Source organism: Cyprinus carpio, chromosome A16 (genome assembly GCF_018340385.1).
Source record: "Cyprinus carpio isolate SPL01 chromosome A16, ASM1834038v1, whole genome shotgun sequence".
NCBI classification, from domain to species: domain Eukaryota; kingdom Metazoa; phylum Chordata; class Actinopteri; order Cypriniformes; family Cyprinidae; genus Cyprinus; species Cyprinus carpio.
Window position 1 is genome coordinate 16,883,830 of NC_056587.1, and position 27,535 is coordinate 16,911,364.

The following is a 27,535-nucleotide window of genomic DNA, read 5'->3' on the forward strand; positions in this document are numbered from 1 at the left end:
AACTGCTCGATTCAACTTTTGGACATTTTTAGGATCTTCTAAGTTTTGGTTACCTGCATTTTTAATGGAGGGACATTAAATATAAAATAAATATATCTTAATTTGAGTTTTGAAGATTTACCAAAGTCTTATAGATTTGGTACAATGTGAAAATAAGTTAATTTTTGGGTGAACTACACCTTTAGTAATGAGGGTTAGAGGTTTGTTCAAACACAAGCTATAAGCAACACTAATAGTAATGCCTGTCTTAGCAAGCACCACTAATTAGGGTTTATGAATATTTATTTAAACAACTAATGCACTCAAACTTCTTTCTGAAATGCAACACGACATCTCATTCATGTTTTTTTAAGCTTCTAAAACACCTTCAATTACAGTGATAAGATTGCAGATGGGGCTGGCACAGAGAGATAAACAGGTCCCTTCCCATTAACGCTTGTATTTTAGAGAAGGAGGTCAGGCATGCCTCTTCTTCAGAGCTGCCTTTCTCTATCAGACATGATTATCTGAAGAAAATGGAGCCCCCCACCTGGCCACATCCATTGCCACAGTGGAGATCTCACCTCTATTGCTGGGTCACAGTCTCTGACCTGTGGTTATAGAGTCTACAACATCAGTAAAGACACAAAATGGTATTACTAGTTTGACAGAGCTAGTCGGGAGGATGAGAGATTGGAAAGGAGAGGAAAAGCTTCTCTGCCTGAAAGCCACAGAGCTGGCTTTGATTACAATCCATTTACCACCCAGAAAGCGCTGCCATAATGAATTATTTCATAATTACAGGACTGAGTTGAAGAGACACTCGTCCCCGCAGAGCAAGCGGCAACAGCACGTGCCTCAAGAGTGGGACTGCCAGGGGAAAAACACGGACAGAGAGAAAGAAAGAGAGACGGACACAAAGACAAATCGAGAAACAAACACTCACCCTGCAGTAAGGATGTGCCAGTAGGGGTGGTCTCAGGGACATTGTCTCGACTGTAAATGGAGTGCATAAATTCTGGTGTGCAGTCATTCTCATCTGTGATGTGAACCACCACCTGCATAAGTAAGAGAATGAGACAAAGGAAGAAACATTATTATGTGGACAAGTATTAAAACATGAACAGTTAGTCCCCAAATAAAGTCTCCTCCCAAACACCCAAACAGCTTCATAACTTCATAGTCTATGGATTTTAGCCAGGTCTTTAAAGCATCAAAATGTACTAGTAATGGCATTAACCATCTTTTTTTCTTTTTTTTTTCTTTTATAGAATTATAAGAACATTAATGGACAAATAAAAATATTTTCCATAACGTTGACAGATAAAAAAAAAAAAACTAAAAATAATTAAAAATATATTTTGTTTGCTTGTGTTAAATATACTTTAGGAATATTCAATAAATAAAGGGCACTCAGAGGAATTAGAATTGAAGATAAAGTGAGTAAAACTGGAGTTTTAAAGTGACCAGCAAATATAGATGAGAGAGACAAAGTGTGAACACATTTACCACTGTTCTGTCAAATTTTGTGCACAAATGTATGTTTTTCACATAAATATTTGCTGCACTGACCGACAGTTTGAAAGTGGCTTCTGGGTGAACAGTGCTTCAAGCATTACTACGCTATTTCCAGTGGAATTTCACTGAAATTTCATTAATGAGAACACTAAAATAGCTCTTGCCACAGAACTTCTTGTGATGATGGACTCAAAATGCTAAACAGAACAATACTGAGAGATTAAAACAGAACAAGAGAGAACATTTGCAAACCAGCTCATCAGAATGATATATAATGATTATTTATCACACAACTTCTGTGCACATACTCTCCTTACTGACCTTCAAGGCAAATTTCTTATGGCTGCATAATGATTACAAACATGCTAATATTTACAGCATTGTGAGAGTAAGTGCGCTTCAAACAATTATTATTCATCGCTTGATTGATTGGTTTGAAAACTTTTTGATTGTTTTTTTGTCTTTTTTTTTTCTTAAAATTCAGTTATTTGGTCAACCGGCTTCTTCAGAAAGATGGCTGACCTCAATATTTGCATGGAAGGAAATCTTTAAAACAGGGATAAACCCCTGCATGAGCATGGACAAATTTAGTGTCCTGAGTCACTTGGCTCTCTGGAGGCTTTTGGTTAAGAATGGAGACATAAGAGAGAGGAGTAACATTAAAAGAAGAGACTGAAGCAGAACAGAACAGCTGTGGCAGAAGCCACTGAATGCAAATGGCTCCACCACCCCACAAACACACACATAAACCCCAGTCAAACTCAGTGTGTAGATCTCAGCTGAAGCTCAGATGATAGCTTATGGAAGGGCTGTATCTACATTCAGGCTTCTCTCTGTGCAGTGATTTGTGAGCAATCAGACAGAATACTGGCACAGGATTTGACTTTGACTGAACAGAGGCAGAGGGAAAGCAGGGTACGTGTTCTCAGTGGGAGCGTTAGTCATGGTGAGGATGAGTCTCGCAGAACTGCTTATCTCAGAGGAACAGCACTGCCAAGAGGGAAAGGTTCCTTACACATAACACACACGACACCATAGCTGACCATACAGCTCTGAAACCATCAGGCCAGAGTCTTAAAACCCATGTTGCTCTGCATTATGTGTTTCTTTTTCTCTCCAGTTGTCTCTCAGGAATCTGCCCAATGAAAGAGAATGTTCTGTGGTTGTTTCATAGCTGTTGGAACTTGATTATGGCAGTAATGCGTCTGACGTCTGCTGCTGGAGGAGAATCACTGCTAATAACAACAACGACGGGGGTCTAAAAGAGATAAAGAGTTTAAATGTAGCTTTATGAAATCATTTTTCACATGCTAAGAGGACAGACGCTCATTCTTCACTCATTTTTTTTCTTCATCTCGTCCCATCTAGTCTCTTTTCCCCTCATCTTTGTCTTGTTTAGTCTCTTCTATTCTCCTGTTGTCATCGACTCATCACATCTAGTCTCATTAAATTTTTTAGCCTCTTCTCTTTTGGTTTTTGCCTTATCTCTTTTCTTCTCACCTTGCAGCATATAAGACAGAGTCTTTCTCTGGTTTTTGGTTTGTTTTGTCTCAACTGATCTCCTCTTTTGTTGCATCTCATCTCATCACTTTTTCTTTTCTAGTCTCGTCTGGATTGTTTGTCTAATCTCTTCTCTGTTCATTTAGTCTTGTCTAGTCTAGTCACTTCTGGCCTTGTCTCTAATCTTCTCCTCTTCTCTCATTTTGTTTCGTCTCATATCTGTTCTAGCCTGTCCTTTTCATGGAGTCATCTTCACAGATGGTGTAATCATTTGGCAGGGGGCAGTGACTCTGACAATTATCTAAAATGTGCGCATGTGTGTGTGTGACTGGTGCTGGCACAGACACAGTTACACATCACTGTGTCTCAGCCAAGTCCATCAAGATGACTCAATTATTGTGGAGGAACTTCTGCCAAACAAAGAAGATCAACATGGAACAACAACAGTGTGAGCAACACGCACACATAGATGGATATATTTTGAGCCTCTAATAATGGCAACAACAACACAATGGGTAAAATACATCAAACATCTGTCATACTTCTTTGTCGCTTCACTTCATCTTACACATAAAGACACATGCACCGCTAAGTCTCGTAAGTGGTAACAGCCACAGTTGGCGTGTTTGATGGCCTCAGCGCCACACACAATCTCTCATTAGAGCATTTCTGCTGATATGTGCTTGCTTTTGTTTGTGCTTGCGCATGCTTTCATGCATATGTGTGCGTGTTATTGTGTGTATCAAAGCATATCCACCTTTTACCTCTGAAAGAACCAGATGTGTCATGAAATCATAAAAGGCCTCAATGTGAAAAATAACTGACAGCAACACATACAGCATATTAATGTCAGGCTTAAGACGGTTTATCTCATTAGGCATGTGAGTAAAGTGGAAAAAGAACAAGTCAAAAAAACATCAAGGTAGTTATATTGCACTTCTGACCTAACTTCAAACTTTAACATTAAAAATAAAAAAAAACCAACAAAACTCTGAGACCCTGTTTAGATAAACATGTGCTTACCTCTGCCATGTTGCTCAGTCCTGTATCTGGTTCGGAAACTCTGACTTGCAGGTGATGGAGATGTTGTCCACTCTCAAAGTCCACAGTACGTGTCAGGCTGAGTGCACCACTCTCTTGGTTTATGCTGAACAGGTTGCTTGGGTTCACCAGCAGCATATAAGACAGAGTCTTCCTCTGGAAAGAGACAGCCTGGACCACCGATACCCTACAGACACATCAAGGAAATAGAATCAGTGCACAGGCCAGCATGTCATTTATACACTATGTATCCTATGGGAGGATGGAAACTACAGCTCTGTTCCAAAACATTGTGAGCTACCTACTTGGACAGTATTTAATCATATAAAAAAATTTGTATTAAAAATACATAATTAAAGATTAAACTAATGTATTTAATTTAAGTCTCATATGCTTCACATGAGAAGTACTGCAGATGTTGCACTGATTTAAAGCGTTTCCAACTAGCCATTAATTTTTAGCAGCAAGAAAACTCACAAAATACAAAATATTTTTAAAAGCAACGGCCAGTTTTGCCAGTAAGCCGCCAAAAAAAAAGGCCATTAGTGGCCAAAATTCTGTGACCTGGTAACCTCCTGCCATACAAATGCTGTCAGTGTAAACAAAGCATTAGAATGCAGCTGCTTTTGTAGGCAGGAAGGCAACTTACAAGATTGTAGAAAAGGGCTAATGTCTCTACAGTTAAAAATGGTAAATAATGCATGTCTGAGATATCTCAGTTATTCTTTGTGGCTCGCGTCCCATGTCATCTCCTCCTTCCACACTCTTTAACTTTAATACGTCTCTTTTTTTAAATATGTCTCTCTTACCATGATTAGCTGTCCTCTCTTCCTTCACACAGATTACCATGCTCAGTTCTGTGCCAGTGCCCGAAGGGGGAAGTTCAGACACTGCTCTTCATGTTTATCCAGAAGTTTCTTTTAATAAATATTTGAATTTGAACACACTTTCAAAATTCAGAGCCTGGGGACAAAATGATGCATCTGTGTTCCCCCTCTCTGCCACAACCCCTTCTATTCACTCTGTCCTTCCTCTCTCAACCTCCACTATTCCTCCGGGTGAATTGTTTCATGCAACAGATGACACATAACGCTTTGGAGTTGGCCATGTTCACACAATCCTTCTCTTACATTTTAATGAGCAGCAAATTCTGAATCTTTTTACATGTTGAGGCACACAAACACGCCCACTATCACACAGCTTCCTGTACTCACGCTTGGCCCACCCTGGTGCTCTCTTGGATGTAGATGGTGTAGGTTGTGTTGGTGAACTGAGGGGGCCGGAAGCCAGCTAGTATGAACACAGAGGCGTGTGGACCCCTCTTGCCCTGCGAGTCCACAGCCTGGACGGTCAGTGTGTACTCCTTACTGGGGGTCAGAGGTCGCCCTGTGGTCTTCACTTCTCCTGTCGCTCTGTCCACTTCAAATGAATCTTCTCCACCTGTCACAAAATACACACCCAATTAATGCAGCAAATAAAATAAAATAAAATAATAAAAATTCTAACGGCAATATTTATAAAATATATTTTAATATTAAGGTTTCTATAATTTTATTTTGTAATCTATATTTTTATGATTTATTATTTTTAAATTATATTTATAAATGATATTATGATCAGTGTTGTTACTGTTAACTAAAACTAAAGCTAAAACCAAGACTACTAAAAATACTTTTCAGTATTTGAAATGAAGCTAAAAATAATAACAATAAAAGAAAAGAAAATAAGGCAAATACTTAAAAATATAGATGTTTTTATATACATATTAAAATATAGATTTCTGTCATTTTATTTTGTAATCTGTATTTTTATGATGCATTATTTTCCAAATTATATTTACATTTTTGGCATTAGAAATTAAGATGGAAAAAATTACAGTAAATAAATACAAATAAAAATAAATAAAATATTAGATAAAAAAAATAAACTGTAGTAAAACATTTGAAAAATGTTGCACTTACTGAAATAAATTAATTTGTAGTAATAAAATTAAAAATCAAAAGTTAAATGTAACCAAAAATTATAAAGATAAAACCTAATTCAAGATATGAATATATACATTAATAGTAAATAAAATAATACAAAAATAACAATTATGGTAAGCAGAAACTAGCTAATATGATTTCCTTTGTCAAAAATTGTGAATATTTCATCCAGTATATTATGACATTTTATAAGGACATGGAAATGTTTCGTATAGGAACAAGCTGCTAACTTTAAAAATGATGACTTGTGGCATGTTACCAACTGGCAAACATCTCCTAAAAACTGATGTGGCACTTGTGTATAATCACATATTAAAAAAGCAACTCTTGTAAAGTTCAGCTTAAAGTGAAAAAGCATTACAAAGACAAAGTCACAAAAGCCTTTGAGTCTTTTTACACACATTAAGTGTGAGGGACCCTTCTGCCAGCTGTGGTTCAGTGCATCTGTGTGCGTGTAAGGAGCATTATGCTCCCCTCCATTCCTCCTTCAGGACAATAGCACGACAAGAGCTCATTTTATCTCCTGTCCCCTTGAGCATGTCGTTATTTGGGAGCTGAGGAAGAGGAGGTGGATGAAGAACACAGCTGCTGAGGCGGAGCAGATCTCCCAGCTGTACCCGCCTCGCCTTGCCCTTTCTGCAGCTGCTCGAATGCTCATCTGCTACGAGGTTCTGATCCAGAATCACGTTTGATTCTATTCTTACAAGCTCTCTTCAAATAACTAAACAGTTGTTGTTAATGGTGTGAAATGAATCCTATTCCTATTATGTACATTTTGCAGCTTATTCCGGCTAAGAATTGCTCACTTAGACAGGAAAAGGCTGAGCAACCTCCAATTACTGTTTGGTGTTTTGCTTCAGGTACACATTTACATGCTACTAAACAAGTGGAAAAATTTGATGATCTAACTGACAACAATGATATCAATGTTATATCTGCATACATATACATTCAAAACTTTGGGGTCAAGATTTTTTAATGTTTCTGAAAGAGTGTCTTATGCTCAAAAAGGCTGAATTTAATTGATGTAAAATACAGTAATATTGTGAAATATTATTACAATGAAAAAAAAAACTGCTTTCAATTTTAATATATTTTAAAATATAATTTATTCTTGTGATGTCAAAACTGAATTTTCAGTCTCCAGCAGCATAAGATCCTTCATTCTAATATGCTGATTTGGTGCTCAAAAACATTTCTTCTTCTTATTAATATTGAAAGTTGTGCTCATTAATTTAATATTTTTGTGGAAACTGTGATAATTTATTTTCAGTATTCTTTGATCAATACAAAGTTTAAAAGAACGGCATTTATTTGAAATTCTAAATTCTGAATTCTAAAATTGAAAATTTCTTTAATGTCATTTTTGATCAATGTGATGCAATGAAATATTTATCATGCATTGTTTTGCATAATGAATTATGATAAGTTTGTTTGTATCTAGTTTGTATCTATTTTACCAACTACTGTATATCTGCCTATTCTACAAAAATGATAGATAAGTCATGTCTAAAGGATGCTGATGCTAGTACCTGCAGCCCTTCAGCTGTGAAAATATTCATAATATAACATGGCCTTGATTTTGTTATGGACAATTTTTCATTAAAATATTATTAAGCAAATTCATTAAGTGCCACTGTGCAACATAACATGACTGGAATGCCATACTGACCAATCAGCATCCAGGACCAGAACTGTCCCTTTTTTTTATATAATATCTGTCTCATTTCAAAATCAAGGTCTAAAATCTATGCTTATCTAAAACATTAACATTTTTGTCCTACAAGGACTAGTCATCCATTCTGTAAGTGCAAATCTAGTCCAACTGACAATGAATGACATTCACCTAAAAGACAGATCAAATACTTGGAGGAAGAGCGCTATAGGCAACGGCACCAAAACACAGAGTTTATAAACATCTGAGTGTAATATCACCAGAGACAGAATATTTATAGCAGAGTCTAAATCCTTATGGACCAGAGAAGTAATTTTGTAATGTCATAACATATCAGATGATGAATGACTAACCATTATGAGAGTTTATGATGTTTTTGAAGATGTCCTGGAGGTACAATAAAACTAGTACGGCACACCTGTCCCAACGCACACATTCACTAACACATACATGGGCAGATCAGAGTTATATGTTTAGATATTGCTTAATCTGTTTGCTTCTGACTAATTAGACAGAATTCTAATCATGCCTCAGATTCATTTAACCTTTGTTGCTCTCCGTGCACTAAATTAAATCACTTAACCATGAGTGAATAACTATGGAAACGGCAAGGATTAATGGCTTAGCAATTTATGACATTTCTATTACAGTGTTAACCAACTGGCTGATAAAAAGACTATTTCAGTTTCAAGGGGTTAAAATTATTGATCATTTAATGCATGTCTATGTGTGAGACATCAGTCTAATTCCCTTTCCATCTAAAGTGGGCCAGCGTTTTAACTGGCAGAATGATTGTATTGACAGTTTTCAGAGTATCAAAGAGTCTGCCCATCAAACCCACCATCAACTAAAAGGAAGTGAGCTATTCCCACAGAGCCATCACCACTTCGGGCCAAGAGCTTGTAGACCACAGAGCCAGCACCAGTGTCAGGACCTACAGCTGCCAGGTAGGGGTAGGGGAACATGGCCCACTGCACATCTGACAGGTTGGGGAGGGTCAGTGTCAGCCAGCACAGGTACCATTCATCACCTACAGAGAGAGAAACAGACAAATATGATTTTAATTTATCACATACCAAAAGCACTTCGTTCACTTGTTTATTTTGGGATATACAAGTTTGCATTTTTATTGTGCATTTTATGAGCAGGACGGCGAGAGAAAGCCTTCAGCCACCCTGAGTTCAGTGACACCTCTCGGCTTCAGACTGTCATTCAGCCCGAGGACGCTCGGCTGCAAGAGAGAAATTACATTTCTGTAGAACACGTCATCTCTGACTTCCCCTGTAGGTCCTGAGGAACTTTGCTGTCAGAGAAATGATCTGCTCCCTCAGACGGCCTCAGAAGATCAGACAGAAAAAGGAGGGACTTATCAGAAAAGAAATATCTTTTTTGGGGTGTTTTTGTGTTCTCTTTTCTCTGTTGTATATTTGTTTCCAGACTTGCATCGTGTTGTTTTTGACATTTCACGCAAAAGCGAGACAAGAGTGAGAATAAGAAAAACTTCACTTCTAAGCACCTCGTCAAGAGGGAACATACTACCGCTACCCTCACTTCCTGTTTTTCATAGCCATGCTTTGGAGTATGTCAAGAGAGACTGATTGAGGGAGATGCAAGGAAAAGACAAAAGAAACAAAAAGAGCGAAAGAGATACAAGGGTCGGGGGTTTGGGTGTTTCGCCTCTATGTTTCCATATCTCTGTGCTGTGATCGTCTATGGAGGCATGATGTGTCATGCAAATGGATGGACTGGAGCTCACGTTAAGCAGCCAGTCAAATAGATAAAGCCACATCAATACAAGCAGAGCAAAAACACAAACCAACAAACCCCCACAAATCACTGCACATGTTCAACAAAAAATGACATTCTCTATGCAAATACATGTACATCCTACCAAAGCTGCTGTTGGTGTAATCAAATTCTGTGGCTGTCCACTTGCCACTGTGATTCACTGATGTTTGATGATAATACAGATAAATTATCAGTGGTCTACATGACTGAACCTAGCAAGATGTAAGCCAAATACATGCATAAATGTATCCAAATGAAGGGACTTTGGCTTTAGCAGCACGGCAAGGAACAGAATAGTAATGCCTTACTGAATAATGTTTTATAACAGGATTACAATATACAGGAACTGTATATTCTCGTCAAAGGATAACACTTAATGAACTTGCTAAATGAAATAATATTCTGTGCTAAATTTATGACAAAAGACCAAAAATATACTGCTGATGAAAATATGATGAGAATAAATAACATTGATCATCCACTAGCATTGTTTAAATCTAGATAAAATTTCCGCAAATATGTCCATCCATGTGAACATACAACTGTTACAATACACTAAAATGCAATATCAAAAACAAGTCTCAAAAACATGATAAATTCATAATACAGTAACTTAGTAGCTAATGCTTAAGTGTAGTGTAATAAATAAAAAATAAAAAAGTAACCTATAGATAACATTTTCAAAAAAGATTGTTTATTAGATAATAATGTTTATTTATTAGATATTAATATAATATAATACAATGATTGAATTTTGTATGTAATGTAAAATTTGTATGTAAACAATATTGTAAATGTAATGTACATTTTAATGTAAAATGATAAATGCTTATATATCAGTTTCATATATACTATAAATACAGTATATATGAAAAGGATATAAGCATTTATTATCTTACATTAAAATGTGTAGTTTATTTTTTATATTGTGTTATTTACATTATATATATATATATATATATATATATATATATATATATATATATATATATATATATATATATATATATATATATATATATATTTTTATATAAATGTTAAGTAAAGTTTTAGTTTGTTAAAGGAAGCTTTTTTCACCAGGCTGTTCTGAATCATATCTCAAAATGGGAGAAGGCATTGAGGGTTTTTGGCCAAATTATGGCAAATGACGCAAAGGTAGGTGACTTCCTGTGGAGTGAGAGGGCAGACAGAATAGACATGTTGACTCTGTCCGGTACTGTTTGTGTACTTTAGGGGCTCCACATCTTCATTGATCTCTAAAGATCTGCGTTCTCCACATGGACACACAGACCTTAGAAGCAACCCTTCCTACCTCACACAGAGCTCTTTGTGCAGCCCACTACTGGAGTGGACTAAAGGCCGAACAGATGTGGATCAAACCCCAACACCCACACCTGAGAGGATAATGGGCCACAGGCTCAGTCAACAAACCTCCAGCGGGGAGAGGGGAGTTCAAGGGATGCCCGAGGAAACCTGGGGAGGCTTCCAACAAAGGGATCTCTACCCAACTCCTCCAAAACAGTCATAGCATCACCACATCCTGAAGATAGATAAACACCCCTCGTATCGGGAGAATGAGAGAGAAAGTATAGTGTAAAAATGCCTTTTAGCTATGATAGAAAAAACAAGGCCGTCTGGTAATGAAACAGCATCTTGCTCTGTTTCAAAAGAACAATATGGAATCCCAACTGGGATCTCTTTCTCACCCTTTGAATAAAATACAATCGCTTGATCTTTTTTGCATCGCAGTTTGCTAGTTCAGATAACGTGAGAAAAAAATCTGAGTAGAAAGCGCAAAGGCCTTTGTGCGTTTGTTTATGCCTCGCTAATCCACGCTAAGCCCGGGTGGCGGTGAAGCAAAGTGTCGGATATAATATGGTCTGTATATAAACAGCTGGTGAATTTCAGTCCATCCAAAGCTCTGCACTAATTTGAATATCAATACAGAAGATGTCACGGATTGTTACAATAAAAAAAAAAAAAAAACTACAAGATGAAGAGTGAATAAAAAGGAGGGAAGGAAATGGTGTGTGTTGTGTTTGTGTTGTTGTGTGTTTTGGCCTAATTTGGTGTACAGTAATTTGGTGAGAGGATGAAGCTGATGCCGACTGAGGAAAATTAGATTCCATTCAAAGAGACTTAAATGGTCGTCAGCCGCATCAAACATGTGCAGCTTTTCTTTTGTTACCATGTTTGTTTGCATCTAAAAGAGCAACTCAAAGGCACTGGAGGATGGGAAGAATACGATGCACTGCCTTTAAGCAGATATGAAGCGATGAATCAGTGCTGATTCACCTATGGTTCACCATCTCATGTCATTCCAACCCTGTATGACTTTCTTCTTCAGAACAAAAGTAATAAAGTCACTAATAATTTGACAATCAATGAAGACTGTGGGTGTCAAGTTAAAAAATTATGGAAAAAACTAAATTCTAATGATCAAATTATCTTCAGGCTGAAATTAAAGTAATTTCTTAAATATTAATTTGAATTAAAGAAAGATAGCGGTGATGTCTGAATTAAATGATTCATGAATGAACTGTTGTTTTGACTCCTATGAATCTGTCAATTCATTCTGCAAAACCTGTTCAAATGATTTGAATGATTCATTCATTCATGAATTGATCCAGGTCTTGAATTCAACTGTGTTTTTAGGCTAACAAGAACGTTTTTGAAACTTTCAGGATGTTTTTATTGTACAATGACCTCTTATATGTCAAAAGATCGAGGGAATTTTGATTTCTCAGTTCACGACCCCTTTAAAGTCTTCATTAAATGTAAATTACATCTTTTCTTCTTTTTTGTTACGTTTATCCGAACAAAGAAAAAATGCATGGCCAGGCTAGATTCATGAATCATTGCGATCTCATGTGAGTGACAGGTTTCTGGAATTATTGCCCAGTCCTTGTGCACATTTAAACATTTAAAAAAAAAAACAAATTATAATAAACACTGCATTATTCCATAAAAATAATTAAGAAAAATACAAATCCATTTTGATCCACATTGACTTCCTGGTGACTTTATATACAATTTTTTTGGTAAACTACCTGTTTAAAAAATACTCCTCCAACTTGAAAATTTTGCCTTTGTTGGTCTGTTTGAGAAGGACTACATCAGCACCAAACCAAAGACAATGAGAAGCCAAAAACTGTGTGTCTCTCCTCACTCTGAACCCTTCCTGATTCCATGTCGCTGAAGTCCCCCTTGCAGCCAGATACCTCCCTACAGGACCACCTGAACAGATGATCTGGAATTACACACACAAACAGCATAGGGAAAGACTTGCAGGTGTCTTGGTGAATGACAGTGTAGGCTAAGTTGTCATGGGGACTGGGACAGTGCAGGTGTCCCCATGAGTCAAGTCTCCACTTTGCAGGGTCAAGTCTTTGTGGCATGCAAACAGCATGCCGGTGAGCTCACATAATTGCCATGTCCTTGCTGGGCAGCCAGAAGCCGTTATTGCATTGCGGTCTAAAAAGAGAGCTCTTTTCATGCTCAATTAAACACTCAACAGTGTATATCTCATTGTTGTTCTGATGACGTGCTTTTCCAGGGATGTAATTAAGTTTTCAAATCAGGGCCTTTGTCTTTCTCTCTCTGCCACCCTCACTCATGAACTGCACACTAAAATTTTATTGGGTGAGACGTCTCAAAGAGAAAGATATGCGAAAAGAAACAGATTTTAACACTACTTTGGGTTTCAGTTGTAGTTATCTACATGAAACATCTGCTCCAGCATTTCTTTTCAATCAGGAAAAGACCACCTCATTCAGGTGATCTCGAACCGATTGTTTTGGTGTGGATCTAAGCATGATGTAATGAGCGAATGAGAAAAATGCATTAGGTTCTGAAACAAATGCCCCAAACGAGCCAGCAGAGAAAACAACGTCTCACACTGAGCAAGGAGAAAGGACTTTAGCTTGATGAACCAAACACCCAAACGCACACAAAGGGAGAGAGAGCATGACCGTTAGTGTAGGTGTGTAAGTATGCATACTAATCTGTAGGCAGTGACAGAGGGCAGTGTGTGACACAGACAGGGCCTCATTATTAAAGTACTGTGTGTGTTTGTAGACTGTGGGGGCTGTTCTGACCCAGCCAGAGCACGAAAGCACAGTGCATCCTAATTAATGATCTTGCATTGTGGCCCACATATATTCATATATTACACACAAACACACATATCATAGGTGCACACATATCTGGTTGGTTATATCAGGCAATCTGATTTATAATGTCAAAAGCATCTAGTAATACTAGTAATAATATATCACATCACTCTGAAACATGTTTTACACAGAGACATCCACCACAAGGACAGTTTTAACATCCTGCTTCTCTCCTCTGCTCTCATTTAGACACAGCTGTTGAAAAAGAAACAATTCACACACACGCTTCCACGCATCATACACATTCACAAAGTTTCCTGCAGGTTAATTAAGCCCATTTTTCACCGCTGATGAGAGCACGCAGAGACAGAGATGAGGGGAGGAACTAAACACATATAATTATGTTTCCTCTGTTCTGTTGATTTCAAACCGACATTTGTGTGGGATGTTCTTACACACACACACACACACACACACACACACACACACACACACACAGTACACACACTTTCTCTAACTGACAAAAGCAACTGCGATACTCTTCTATGTTATATCAAAGCTCAGGCATATTGTATACTTCATACACTGTCATCTAAAATATAAGCAATACTCCTTTTTCAAGAAAAGGAGAGAGAGAGACAGAGCCGTTACACAGAGGAGAGAAACCACTCAGATAAATGCAACATGACTAAGAGATAGATCCTCCATCTTAGTGATGTGTTTTCTCTCTCACTCTCACTCCCCTTTTTTCCTCTTGCTATTTATTTCCTTCTCATTTCAGTGGCTGAGATCTGATTGAAAGCCCCAAGGCTGTTTGTGGACACATATCCTCACTCCACAGTGAAATACAGCGGGACCCACTACGCAGGACAGCACAGCACTGACCTAAACCACAAAAACATACACAAACACACATGCGCTGCTCTAAACCGGTCGACAACTTTTTCACCTTTCTGTAGAAACCGGGCTGAAATCAGACCCATACTCTTAAAAATAAAGAAATAGTTCGGCAAAGAACTATCTTCTGGAATTTTCTCTACATCAAGGTTCTTCAATTGGTTAAATGGCTCATTGGAGATAAAAAAAAAAAAACAAACAAAAAAAACTTGACGTAGATATGTGGGGGCGTGTTTGAATGAGCTGTTTTAGGGGGCGTGGCAGAGTCTTAACTTTGAAAAGGAAAATATCTCTTTGGATTTAAGCCTTTAGTATTTGCAACTTTACAGATCTTCTTTATGCACCAAGACCTTGTAACACTCTTAAGAGAAAGGAAAAATTGAAATCGCATCATATGACCCCTTTAAAGAATCAGTACATTTTCTAATGACCATAAAAAAGCTTGAATGACCTGGTTTTACAACAGAGGGTCAAAGTGATGTCTAATTTCATAATCTTGTTCTGTAGATGATTAGAGTGTGTCAGTAAGTCATCTGGGATGCTGGGATTAAGATGCTGTCTGACCACAGAAACAGAGAGAGATAGTAAAAGGCTTAGAAACATGGAAGGCAAGCACCTCTCTCTGACCACTCTTGGGCGAACCAAAGCCCAGTCAGCACAACACAGAAACTCAATTAGAGGCTCTGCATGTGTGTGTAAGGGTTTCAGGTGAGTCCTAAGATGAGATAATGAACATGATCAGCACACACCTCTCAAAGGAAGCCTACCAGTGTGGCACATGCTCTCTCTCACTCTCCTGGATGGAGTGGAGCCGTTATTTTAAAGGATGTCTCATTACCTCTGATCTGCTTCAACTCAGACCCAGAGTCTTTAAAGGGCGAGAGCTCCTCTCTATGTCTCCCTACACATGCTCCATACCACATCTAGGCAGACTGAAACCAAAAAGAGCAGAGGGCGAAGAGGCCCTGAGAGGAGGTGGAAAAGGTAGTTAACTTTGTATTTGTTGCGTTAACTGATCAGCTCAATCAAGTCTGCACTGTCTAACCTTGTCTGAGGATGTCCTTCTGTGACACCTGTCATTTCAAATGGCTTTTCACTGTATAGGTTTAAGTACTGGTTCTTAATTGTTATTGATGATGCCTTAGTGATACTTTTAAAGAAGAAAAACATTTGTACCCACCTCATCAAAAAAAAAAAATGTACACAGAAATATTTAATTATAAAAAAATGGTATGCCATGATATATTTACAACATACTAAAATAAATAAAAGAACAGTGGCACTGCTTTAGAGGGTACACCCCACACTTTGAAAACCACTGGGTTAAAGTGATACAGCAAGGGTGTCTGTTTACCACAACATACCATCAATATGTGATCAAAGGCCTGTGCCCTCCGACGAGAGGTACTTTTAGTTTCAGGTTGCTCACATACATCATCTCACAAATCAAGTAATTTTTTCTCACATGGCATAGAGGTGCTCTGCAGAACTCTGCTGGATCTATGAGATACCTGATCCTGGATCCATCTTTCCACTCCCCCCTTTACAACAAGGAATTAAATCGATCACTTGGGCTGTGAGGAGTAGACAAACCACAAGCGGTGCCTTTCCCTTTGATGCTGCTGCTGAAACTTCAGTTTCATTTTGCCTCTGCAGAAACTCAATTACCTCACTGGAGTCTGACAGGCTTTACTGGAGAGGGGACCATGGGAAACATTTTCAAATTGATGTTAGGAGAACTGCAGGCACCCTTCCACCATTGAGATCTGCTCTGTCTCTCTCTCTCAATACATCTAAAACTGACTTGACAAACTATGACCTGCAAGTGTCATTGTGCTCCATTTGCTGTTTCGGCTTCTTCATTAGCATAGACCAAACTGTGTTCAGTAGTGACCATGTGGGAAAAGTCATATTAAATGAGTCAATGTGTTCAGTACAAAAGATGACTCTGCACTGTCACTGCTGGGGTTTAGCAAGACACATCTCTTTCCACATGTTTTCAAAGAAAGTCAGATTCTCTCTATATGCTTCCTCAGACAAAAGAAAACTGAACAATAAGATCTTGTTTACATCTCAATTGCTTCTCCTAGACAGTGATGAGATAAAAATAGAGACTTCCACCTTTCAGATATTTTTTTTTTCAAAAAAAAAAAAAAAAAACACTCTACCAAAAGTCTGCAATCGTAAGTCTGAAATCTCAATATAAACTCAAATATTTCTCATTACATTTTTTTCGAGCCAAATGATCCATATTAATCCATATTTTATAAAAGTATAATTTTATAGCTCTAGAATTCAACTGAATTCTACTGTGAATTCTACTATGTATTGACATACAATTATATGTCAATAATTGTCACATTTTTTCCCTCTAATATTTCAGATATCATCTGAGACCAAGTTAAAACTTAAATGAAACATACATGAACTTCTCACCTGATTACTTTTTAATTCATATTTAATTAATATTCAACTTTATTTACATACGAGCAGTGCACTCACGTAAAGCGATATATGTTATATAGCAAATCTCACCTCATATTTACTCACATTCACTCATATTTCACTGCTGGTCACTCATATTTCACTGCTGGTTATATATGCTCTATATAATTGTGTATGTGACAAATAAAAATCTTGAATCTTGAATATATTTTCACCCAGCTCTATATATATATTTGGATATGTAAGTATGTCCAACTTTATCCACATACATACAGTATACTCATGCATGGGGATATATTGTATATACTATATAGAACATCTCAACTGCTTAATTGCTTGAATCATTGCAAAATGTCAACTCCAGTCAGCTAAACAGTCTATAGGGCATGAAGGCATTAAGAAATTTTAAACACTAATACCATGATTTTCTGTAAAGCTGCTTTGAAACAATATATATTGTGTACTAATTAATTAAATTAGACTTGTGAGGATTTTTTTATGAAATACAGTTTTACAAGAAACACAGAACAAAACATAACTGAAAAGATCTCCAGAGCTCTGAAAGAGCAACATCTGAGCAATAAACAGTTCCTCAGGGATATATATTTACAGTGTATCTCATCAAAAAGTTCCACACTAGCAATAAGAATTGTCACGCAGTAAGCTTCATGTGCTTGAGAAACAGTCTCGTTGGATGCTCTTAAATTCTCCTGTGGGTACGGAAGTCAGTACCTACAGCTTATTCAGACAAATAAATCAATCTGTTCTTCAGGGAGCTTCATTTCTTTTGTAATGTAAGACAGGTGTGATGGAAGGGAAGACTCAGTCCATGTGGATCACTTAAACAATGAATGGCAAAGATAAATTGAGCGAGGAACAGTTCAAAAGAAAAAACAGATACATTCTTGTTGAGCTTAATATTCCAAACCGCATGTAATAATACAGCTGTTTTTGAGCCCTATAAACCACCTCAAAGAAAGACATATGAGAAATGGAGACAGAGAGAGTGTAGACTCATGAAGTTAGTGTATAGTACTTCCCATTTTTCACATTGCACCCTCAGGACACACTCTCAATAATTCACCAGTCCTCACATTAACAATAACTGGTCCCTGAATAAAGACTATTTTCAATGTGGTTTTCATCATCAAGCAAACGTCTCAGATCCACATTTCATAAGCTCTGTGGAAATAGAATAATCTAAAACATGGAAACTGTCACTTAAATTATGAATATCTGAGAACTTTTGTTCAGCATTAAAAAATAAAGCCCTGAAAAATGGATGCGAGGGCTCATAAAAAAAAAAAAAGCTGCAGAATGGATACTGGTATTTTTTTTTTTAAAAAAGCTACAGAATGGATACTGGTATTTCTTCTCAGGTTTGGACCTAATGGACAACAAGGAACTCCCTGAACATCCCATGGATCATGTAAGACATTATTGCTCAGCTACTGACACATTTCTAAATGGGGATACACCAGTATTAAAATTCTGGGCGATACCAATAACTTGGTAATTAATTTCATTTTCATGGCCAATAGCCAATAAATGGTGGACACTAAAATTTTATATATTTTTGTATGAAAACAGTATGAAAATGTAATATTCATTTTGAGATTTGCTATAGGTTACATTTAACAGTATTATTTAATTATTAGTGTTTTTAAAGATTAGTTTTAGATTATGACAAATGTAAATCAAAATGTAAAATTATAGAAAACTTTTCTTTTTTTTTCTATTTGTTGAATTTAAAAAAATCATTATCAACTGACCGATGATGAAAAAAAGATTTAAATCTCCAATATCAGCAGATAACTAATATAGTTTTTGGCAACCACATGTAAAATGAAGCTTCTGTAGCTGCTGCTTTCATATTACTTGTGTAGAGTATGTAAGTCTTCAAGCTAATGTCTCTGTCTGTCACTCCATCTGTCTGTCCACCTCTCACTATGTTTGTGAGCAAAGATTCATTAAACTTCCAGGAGGGCTGTTGTCCATTAGGCTCGGTCTCAGGATGAAGCTTGTTAACGGCTCCACGTTCTGCCATGTTAAACACAGACTGTACACAAAGCCTTCTGCGCAAGCACATGCAAATGCATGTTAAGTCATGCAAATGAGAAGCATAATTGCTGTTCTTTGTTGAAATGTGCATTTCAGGCCTTAGCTTCTCTATAGACAACAACAGAAAAGAGAGAGAATCAAAAAGAGAGCAAGAAAGAGATTTGCTCTTCATTATTCATTAGTGTATCATATGTCTGGCTAGATTTATGATGCTCCAACGGGATGAGAACAAACAAAGTGGATCCTTCCGTCACTCATGCATAGCGCACTACAAGAATAAAAATGATGGAAAACATGTAAAGTGCAGGATTCGTGCCAATAGATCATTCCATTTTAACGAAAGCAATTATAGATACAGATAATGACCTAAAGCCCTCAGAAACCAAAGGAGGGCTTGTGTTCTCTTAAGAAAGCTCATTTCCTCAAAGCTGAATGTGCTTGTATTTGTCTTTAACGCCTGTTGAGGCTACACTCTTTCTTCTGAATGGAGAAGTGCCGCGCTGGAACAAGTCAGCGTGCTGGTCTGGTTGAGCTTAGTGGCAAATCCTGAAAAACTTCCAGCCATTCTTCCGGCCCCCGGAATCCCCACAGGGAAATCACAGAGCTCCACTGCCAACATTCCCATGTCCCATTCAGGTGAAATACTCCCCTCTACGTCTAGATTTTCCACTCAAGTGATTCTGTGAAGAAGTGGCACACAGAACTGGATGGGACCCTGGCAGACCCGCTGGGCTTGTCTTCAAAATGCAGACGCACACATGGGCACATGAATGTCAATGTTTTCAAACACTAAAAGATGAAGAGAAAGCAGAACCGCCCGCGTTTAGGAGAGATGAAAGGTATCTACAGCTGCGCCACAAATTAGGTTTGGGGTTGCCCCATCTGACCGTCTAATGGGGGGGTTTGCCCATGTACCCAAACAAACACATGTACCCAACCATTGTTGTTATTGTTAACTAATTCGATAAATAAAACAAAGCTAAAATGAATGAAAATAAATTAACACATTTATTTGATTAAACACTTAAACTCAAAAAACTTCAAATGTTGCATAGGCAGCTAACTGAAATGAATAAGTTTAAGCTGAAGCACTAAAATGACTAAACCTAACACTAAAATAAAAATAAATATATATAGAAACATAATAAAAATGACAATTGCAAATAACAAAATCCCTAAAATTTATACTGAAATTAAAAAGAAAAAAAAATCAAAGAAAAAAAATATGAATAAACATTATAACAGAAAATAAATAATGCTAAAATAAGACTGTACCCAACCCCCCTCACTAAACACACACAACGCGGCTCAATCTGTATCCCTAAAGAGCAAAGTCATGGCTCGGCGATCAAAGCAGAAGATTTGTCTTTTTGTTTGCATAGATGGCTACCAAAATCAGCAAAATAAAGAACGCTAAGCTGCCCATGTGTTTGGGGAGGGGTTGTGATTTCAAAAAGCGAACAACTTGCAAAGAAAACAATGCCAAACAATGACTTTGAGAATCTGTAAATCTGGCTTAATCTCACTGAGCAGTCACAATGGCTTCCTTTCCTGCAGGAGAACAGAATCATGGGAAACAAGTCATCATCAAAGTCTACCTCAGATTTCTGAGTTGGTTTCATTCTCTCTCCCTTGTTTCATTCTTGTATGTGCATGAAGTGTGACTTGGAGACTTCGAGGCCTGTGGAGACAGAGGATTAGATTCTGGTGTTGAGTTCTCACTCTGGGATCTGAAGTTTGATTAAGGAAGCCTCCATCTCTGCCCCCATCACCTCTTCTCTGCTCCCTATGCATCCGTTCTTCACTCCCCCCTGTTCCTCAACCACTCACCCACTTTTTGCATTCCTCTCACTTTAGCTCTCAGATATCTGACAAAAACTGCAGAGTTTTATGAAATTCAAGTTCTGATGAGGCTCTAATCGAAAGCCTGAACCTCCCTTCACTTGTTTAAAAGATCTCACTGCTGGGAGGCAGCTAGATAAGAAGCAACCACTCACACTCTCCGATCGGATTTCCAGTGATAAAGTTGTTTACCTCACTCCTCTGCTCTTTTCTCCTCTCACGGTCTGACTGAAGCTGTCTAGCCTCTGAGATGCAACAGGAAAACAGCTGCAGATGAAGTTTCTCTTAAAACAAAGACTTTAGAAAGTTGTCCACATGCTACAGATTTGTCTGAAATGATAGATGGTGCGGAAAAGTGTCTCTGGAGAGGACGGATGGGTAATGGAGGTCTTGGTGTGGACGTGGAGTAGGGAAGGAAAAAGAAGAAGCAGCAGCGTTGGTCTCAGCAGCAAATCTTCACTTGTTGCTTTGCCTTTTTGTCAGATCTCTCTCATTTTCAAACCTGTCCATGTCTGCCTTTTTTCATCCATAGAACCTTTCCATTCCACAAGTTTTTCATAGTGGAAAAAGGTTCTCTAAAATATTTTTCACACTAAGAAAAAAATGGTTCTTTTAAGAACTGTTCTCTGAAAGGTTCATTGAGGAACCCAAATGTTTCTTCTATGGCATTGCTGTGAAAACCCCCTTCTAGAACCTTAAATTTTAAGAGTGTAATAGTATCAACAGGGATTATGAAACATAACAGAAGTTTAATGCATTGCAAATCCAGTTTCTGATCAGGGAAATGATTTTTGGCATTTGTCTGTTTATTTTTAAGCACTTCACTACATAAAATATGCCAATACACACTCTTACTAATGTAAATTGTAATTAAACCTTTGTATTCTACAGTATGCAATGTTACTACACCTAGAGTCATTTGCATTGTGCTGGTTACATAAATGTGAGTGATGAGCCAATTACAGTGTGTAATCTAACTAGAACCTGCTGCCATGTCGTGAGGTCTATCTCATCCAGCTCAAACGCACATGACTCAGTGTGCACACACACATACACATTCACACATACGCACACACACAAAATAGCAAGGAATACAATACAATATGGATGTCACATGTTGAAATGACGCACAACCATCTGAGTCTCAAATACAAGTAGACAAGAAATTCTACAATTTACCAATATTTCCCACCACATGAGCCATCCAACAGCTTTGTTCTTTTGTTAATCAGAACTTGACAAAAGCTCAGTTGAATGAAAGACATATTCCTTCAACTAATGGCACTTTTAGTTATTTGGACTTTTACAAAATAATCTTTCTTAAAATACACTTTTCAAACTCTCACTAATTTGTCCAACAACAGTGTCCAAAAGTGGACATACATTACATTTACATTTACATTTAATCATTTAGCAGACGCTTTTATCCAAAGCGACTTACAAATGAGAACAGTAGAAACAATCAGATCAACGAGAACAACAACGGTATACAAGTGCTATGACAAGTCTCAGTTAGTCTAGTACAGAACACGTAGCCAGAGTTTTTTTTTTTTTTTTTTTTTTTTTTTTTTGGGAATATGATAGAAAGAAAAAAGGTAAGTACTAGTATTAGTTGGTTAAGTGCAGGCGAAAAAAGATGAGTCTTTAGATGTTTTTTGCAAAATGAGTAAAGACTCAGCTGTTCGAATTGAGATCGGGAGGTTATTCCACCAGTGGGAGCAGTCCAGGAAAAAGTCCGTGAGAGTGATTTTGAACCTCTTTGGGATGGCAACACAAGGCGTCGTTCACTTGCAGAGCACAAACTTCTGGAGGGTGCATAAGACTGAACTAGTGAGTTTAGGTAAGTTGGCGCCGTGCCCAGTTCGTTTTGTAGGCAAGCATCAGTTTTGAATTTGATGCGAGCGGCTACTGGTAGCCAGTGTAACCCTGATGAGGAGAGGAGTAACATGAGCTGTTTTCGGCTCATTGAAGACAACCCTCGCTGCTGCATTCTGGATCAGTTGTAGAGGCTTGATAGTACATGCAGGAAGGCCCGCCAGGAGAGCATTGCAATAGTCCAGACCAAGAGCTTGGACAAGAAGTTGGGTGGATTGCTCTGACAGGAAAATCTTCCTAATGTTGAATAAGGCAAATCTACAGGACCGGGTCGTTGTAGCAATATGGTCTGTGAAGCTTAACTGATGATCCATCACAACTCCTAGGTTTCTGGCTGTCCTGGAAGGAGTTATGGTTGCCGACCCCAGCTGTATAGAGAAGTTGTGATGAAACGATGGGTTAGCTGGAACACCAGCAGTTCAGTCTAGTAAGGTTGAGCTGAAGAATTTCAGCATATCTTAAATTATGTATTGTGTTTAATAGTGTTGTGTCAACATGTATTACAAGAGAATTATGTAATTTTTGTTAAAACTCATGAAGAATTTCAGCATATCTTAAATTATGTATTGGGTTTAATAGTGTTGTGTCAAGGAAAAACAATTATGGAAATAACATTTTGACGTTTTAATTTAATAAATCTTCATACTAGCATTTATGTATCCTAAATACACACAATTAAATAATATCCTAAATACACACAATTAAATAATATTTCCAAACGTTTTGCATAAAAATAACAAAATTACAGCTTGACCAGAAATACTTCTTATCTCCAGCATTGACTGACACTGTCATCTTTCTGATAAACTTTTGAAGAAAAAAAAAAGGTTTAAATGTATTTAATTATTATTTAATTGTAAATTTCTATGACACTTTAATAAAACAAACAAGTTGGCCATTTTATTTTAAAATGCTTACAATCTAACTATAAAGTGGATCTAAAAAGTAGATGAAATAGTAAAAAGACAGTTGCAAGGTGACCAGTAAAATAATGGGGAAAAAGCATTATATTACTTTGAGTAAAAAAAATAAAAAATATTAACCCCCTAAGACATGAAAGTGCTAGAAATACCTATTTAAAAATATTTATGAATCCTTCCAGAAGCAAGTTTAAAATGTTTAGTTATGCACTATTTGAGCAGGACATCAATGGGAGGAAGTGGATGAAGAAAGAGAGGAAGAGACAGAGGAAGTGTGTTTGTGTCAATAATGAGAAGCAGAGAGACAGCAATTATGCTAATGAAGCCTCCTTCTAGAACTGGCCGCTAGCCGCATTAACGTCAACATTACTAATGGGCAGCATTAATAAGATGCTACTGACTACCCAGGGTAAATTTCTGAATCTCTGTGTGAATGGACATTAGAGAGGACAATGAAGTCACACATTCGTGTGGAGCTCAATGAATCATGTAGAGGAGTGCTATCGCTCCACAGCATCTTTATTTTGAGATGCCCATATGCTTGCAGGCGAGTCGCTTTAATGTTTCTGAGTATTCAGCCTCACACCTATCTGTCAATATCTGAATCTCATTCTCTTTTCTCATTTCTTTGAGGGACTGCTGTACAGTCCATTTAAAGCACAAAATTAAAATATACGAAACTCATGTTTTCCACAATGTATTGTCTTGATTTGTAAAAAGACATCATTTCAATCTTTCACCAACCTAATGATCTTCATTCATGTACACTACAATACCAAATATTGAGTGTACATAAATGTCTCACGACCTTGTCTTCATTTACGTTAAATCAAATATGCTGTCTACTCTGAGAAAGGTCTATTATGGGTCTGTTATTGCAAATATTGATGTCTTAATGTACTTGATTAAAATGGTCTTGAATTATTTCCAATTTGAGCCAAGCTATTGTATTCAACAGAAGCTGACTGCTTTCAGAAACATTCTAGCGACAATGAGGAAATAAAGAAAGAAAAGGATGGGGAGAAAGAGGGAGTGGGAGAGGGAGAGAGAGAGAGAAACAGAGAGTAATGCTGTAGAAAAGGTCTCCAGGTCCCTGCAACAAGACCATTAAAAGCTCTCCTAAGTTTTATAATGTGTCCTATTAATACTGAACACCTCCATCAAGGACGTCAGAGTTCTAACAAAAAGCGACGTGATGATTAAATGAACCTCCGCTCGTTTACGACCACTAAATTATCCCTGCAAAACTTCACCAGAGAAAATCCCTTAAAAATTAGGGCTGCCAAAAAATTTAAAAATGTAAATCACATTGCATGATGTATTTAATCAAATTAATCACAAATTAATCTCCTAAAAATATTACAGATGAATAAAAATAATATCAGGAGAAATGAATGAATCAATCAATGGAATATATTTGGATAAATAAATAAATAAATAAAAAGCATGAGAGGTCATAACAAATGCCTGGTTCTCCTTCATAGCTAAATTATTTATACACAAAAAATTTCCAAAACTAATAGCAAATTAAACTGTTCTGTATTGCACACCTGCTCTACATATTCCTCCAGCAAGGTTTTAAGAATAAATGTATTAGGCCTTTAACTTTTGCCAGAAAAAACTCACAGATGGCACACTTCATTTAACATGTATTAAAGGGGGGAGAGAGAGCAGTGTGTTATTTATCTTCATTCTACAGAGAGCTGGATTAGTCAGGATTGATGTGCGTTTGCCTTCGGGAGCACTGGCAGCACAACAAGCTTTGAATAATAGCAAAAACCAGCAGGAAGTGCGAGTGATTCACCAGCGAGTAGAGACCATGTGCTGGGGAGGCAGGGAGGAAGGAGAGGTGGGATGTTTCTTTACGGAGTGGGATGCATCAAACTAAGAGGGAAGCTTTCACTTCAGCCCAGGGTCTAAGTCTGGGCCTGAAGAGGATTTCAGGAGGAGCCACTGGGCTTGCATCAGCCACTTCACCCCACAGACCAACTCTGAAGAGCTAATTCTCCTCAACTCTGTCTGTTCCTTTCTCTGCTTATTCACCACACAGTATGGTAATTGGCAAGTGTGCTCTGCACCTGTCTGCCTTTGTTTCCTTCCATTAACCCTCTGGAGTCGACTAACGCGGATACGCGTTTTGTGGCATCTTCTCCTGATAACACAGAAAAGAACTTAAATTACCCTTTCAGTTTTGATCATACATTGATATTACAATAGACAACGTGAAGCGTGCGGCGGGTAAACGCCCACTTCACAGCACACAAAGCAGCATGACTGTTCTTCAAGTTTTTTACATTTTACTGTTCGCTTCGAGCTGAGAGGAATAAGACATAATTCACATCAAGAAGACGCGCTGAGAGGAATAAGCTTTGGATTACGTCAGAAAAAATAATGAAGTGGCTTGATCCAGCAGATCATTTAGTAAGTCTTTTTTTATTAATCTACTTGTATTAGTTTTACATAACTAGTACACATTTTACTAGTTAGACTTTTTCCAAACTATAATTCATGACTAAATGTATAATCAGGTGAAACATTATGAAGTTTCATTCACATTATCTAAATGTCTCAAGATACCAGGATGTTTTTATTTATTTGTTTTTTTTGTATGTTATATAACATAGACAGCAATATGATATAAAAGTAATATGAGTTACAATGTTGCTAGCTTAATGTCAGTAAGAATGATTAGACAAAACTTCACTGTGGCTATTCTCTGTTCACGAATATATCAATACATGTTTATAACTATATATATTGTATAGGCCCACATACAAAGCATGCTTGTGTTTATGAATGTAGCTAAGCTTCTGTTCATGAATATCTGCTCTGGTGTAAATATTTTGAATGTGTTATACCCCGTCATTGGTGTTTGCGATTGTTTGAGGTATAAATGTATCAAGTAAACTGTAAATATCACTGATAATATGTGTGCTAAGTGGTAATTGTGTTCTTTCTACTAGTATCAGTGATTTAGTAGATGTGTTAATAATGCAGTTTATGTAAACACAGTGCAAAAGAAAAGAACTGTTGCAAAGCGAGCCAATGTAAATAAGCAGCCCACTCAGGAAACTAAAACACAGAAAAAACCCAAATATTTAAAAAAGCTGCTTTCTATTTGAATTTAAAAAATTTTGTCCTTCAATATTTAAAAAAACAGTCTATTTGACATTTTGGAAATGCCAGGTATTTGATGTTCATTTATATATTCTCAAAATGTAACATACACAATACCAGTCAAAAGCTTGGAGAACAGTAAGATTTTTAATGTTTTTTTAAGTAAAGAATGATAATCTTTATCATGTTCACCAATGCCTGCATTTCAGTTCATTAAAAAAAACTGAAAAAATTATGCTCATATCTTTTCAACATTAATAATAATAATAATAATAATTTGAGTAGCAAATCAGAAAGTTAGAATGATTTCTAAAGGATTGTGAATAAAAATTTTTAAAAGCTTTGATTGTTCCTAACTGCTTTTAACTGCATTTGAATCTCAAGTTATTTTGTGGGAAATTATATATATTCTAAATAAACTACTGTGATCAAAGCTAATTTTATTTGCCCTCACATTCTTTCTTGTAACTCTTCCCTCTCGGTAACACACACCTGGCTGAAAGGCTCATTATGCAGCTCATTATTCTTTGTCTTCCAAGTGTGAATCACAATATACATGATAATACCATTCGCAAAGCTTGGAAACAAAGTATACTTAGAAAATTAAAACTTTTTATGTGAGCGAGTAAACAAGTGATGATAAAGACATTTTGAAGCAATTCTAGGCTTACAAACAATGTTGTTCTCTTGTCAGTCTCATCAAAAAAAAAACTGAAAAAATAGTTTGCACATATCCATTTCAACATTAATAATAAAAACATAATAATAATAATAACTTAC

The 27,535-nt window shown here is 37.0% G+C and overlaps 1 protein-coding gene across 1 annotated transcript in view; it reads right to left on the reverse strand.

The window, feature by feature from the left end:
* Nucleotides 1-27,535, reverse strand: part of LOC109105055 (neural-cadherin-like) — a 118,747-nt gene that overhangs the window by 53,450 nt on the left and 37,762 nt on the right. The window contains exons 2-5 of the mRNA XM_042772984.1: nucleotides 8,540-8,728; nucleotides 5,253-5,478; nucleotides 4,021-4,225; nucleotides 926-1,037 (exon numbers count right to left, since the gene is read on the reverse strand). Coding sequence (XP_042628918.1) covers nucleotides 926-1,037; nucleotides 4,021-4,225; nucleotides 5,253-5,478; nucleotides 8,540-8,728 — 732 coding nt within the window. The remainder of the gene's footprint in view (nucleotides 1-925; nucleotides 1,038-4,020; nucleotides 4,226-5,252; nucleotides 5,479-8,539; nucleotides 8,729-27,535) is intronic.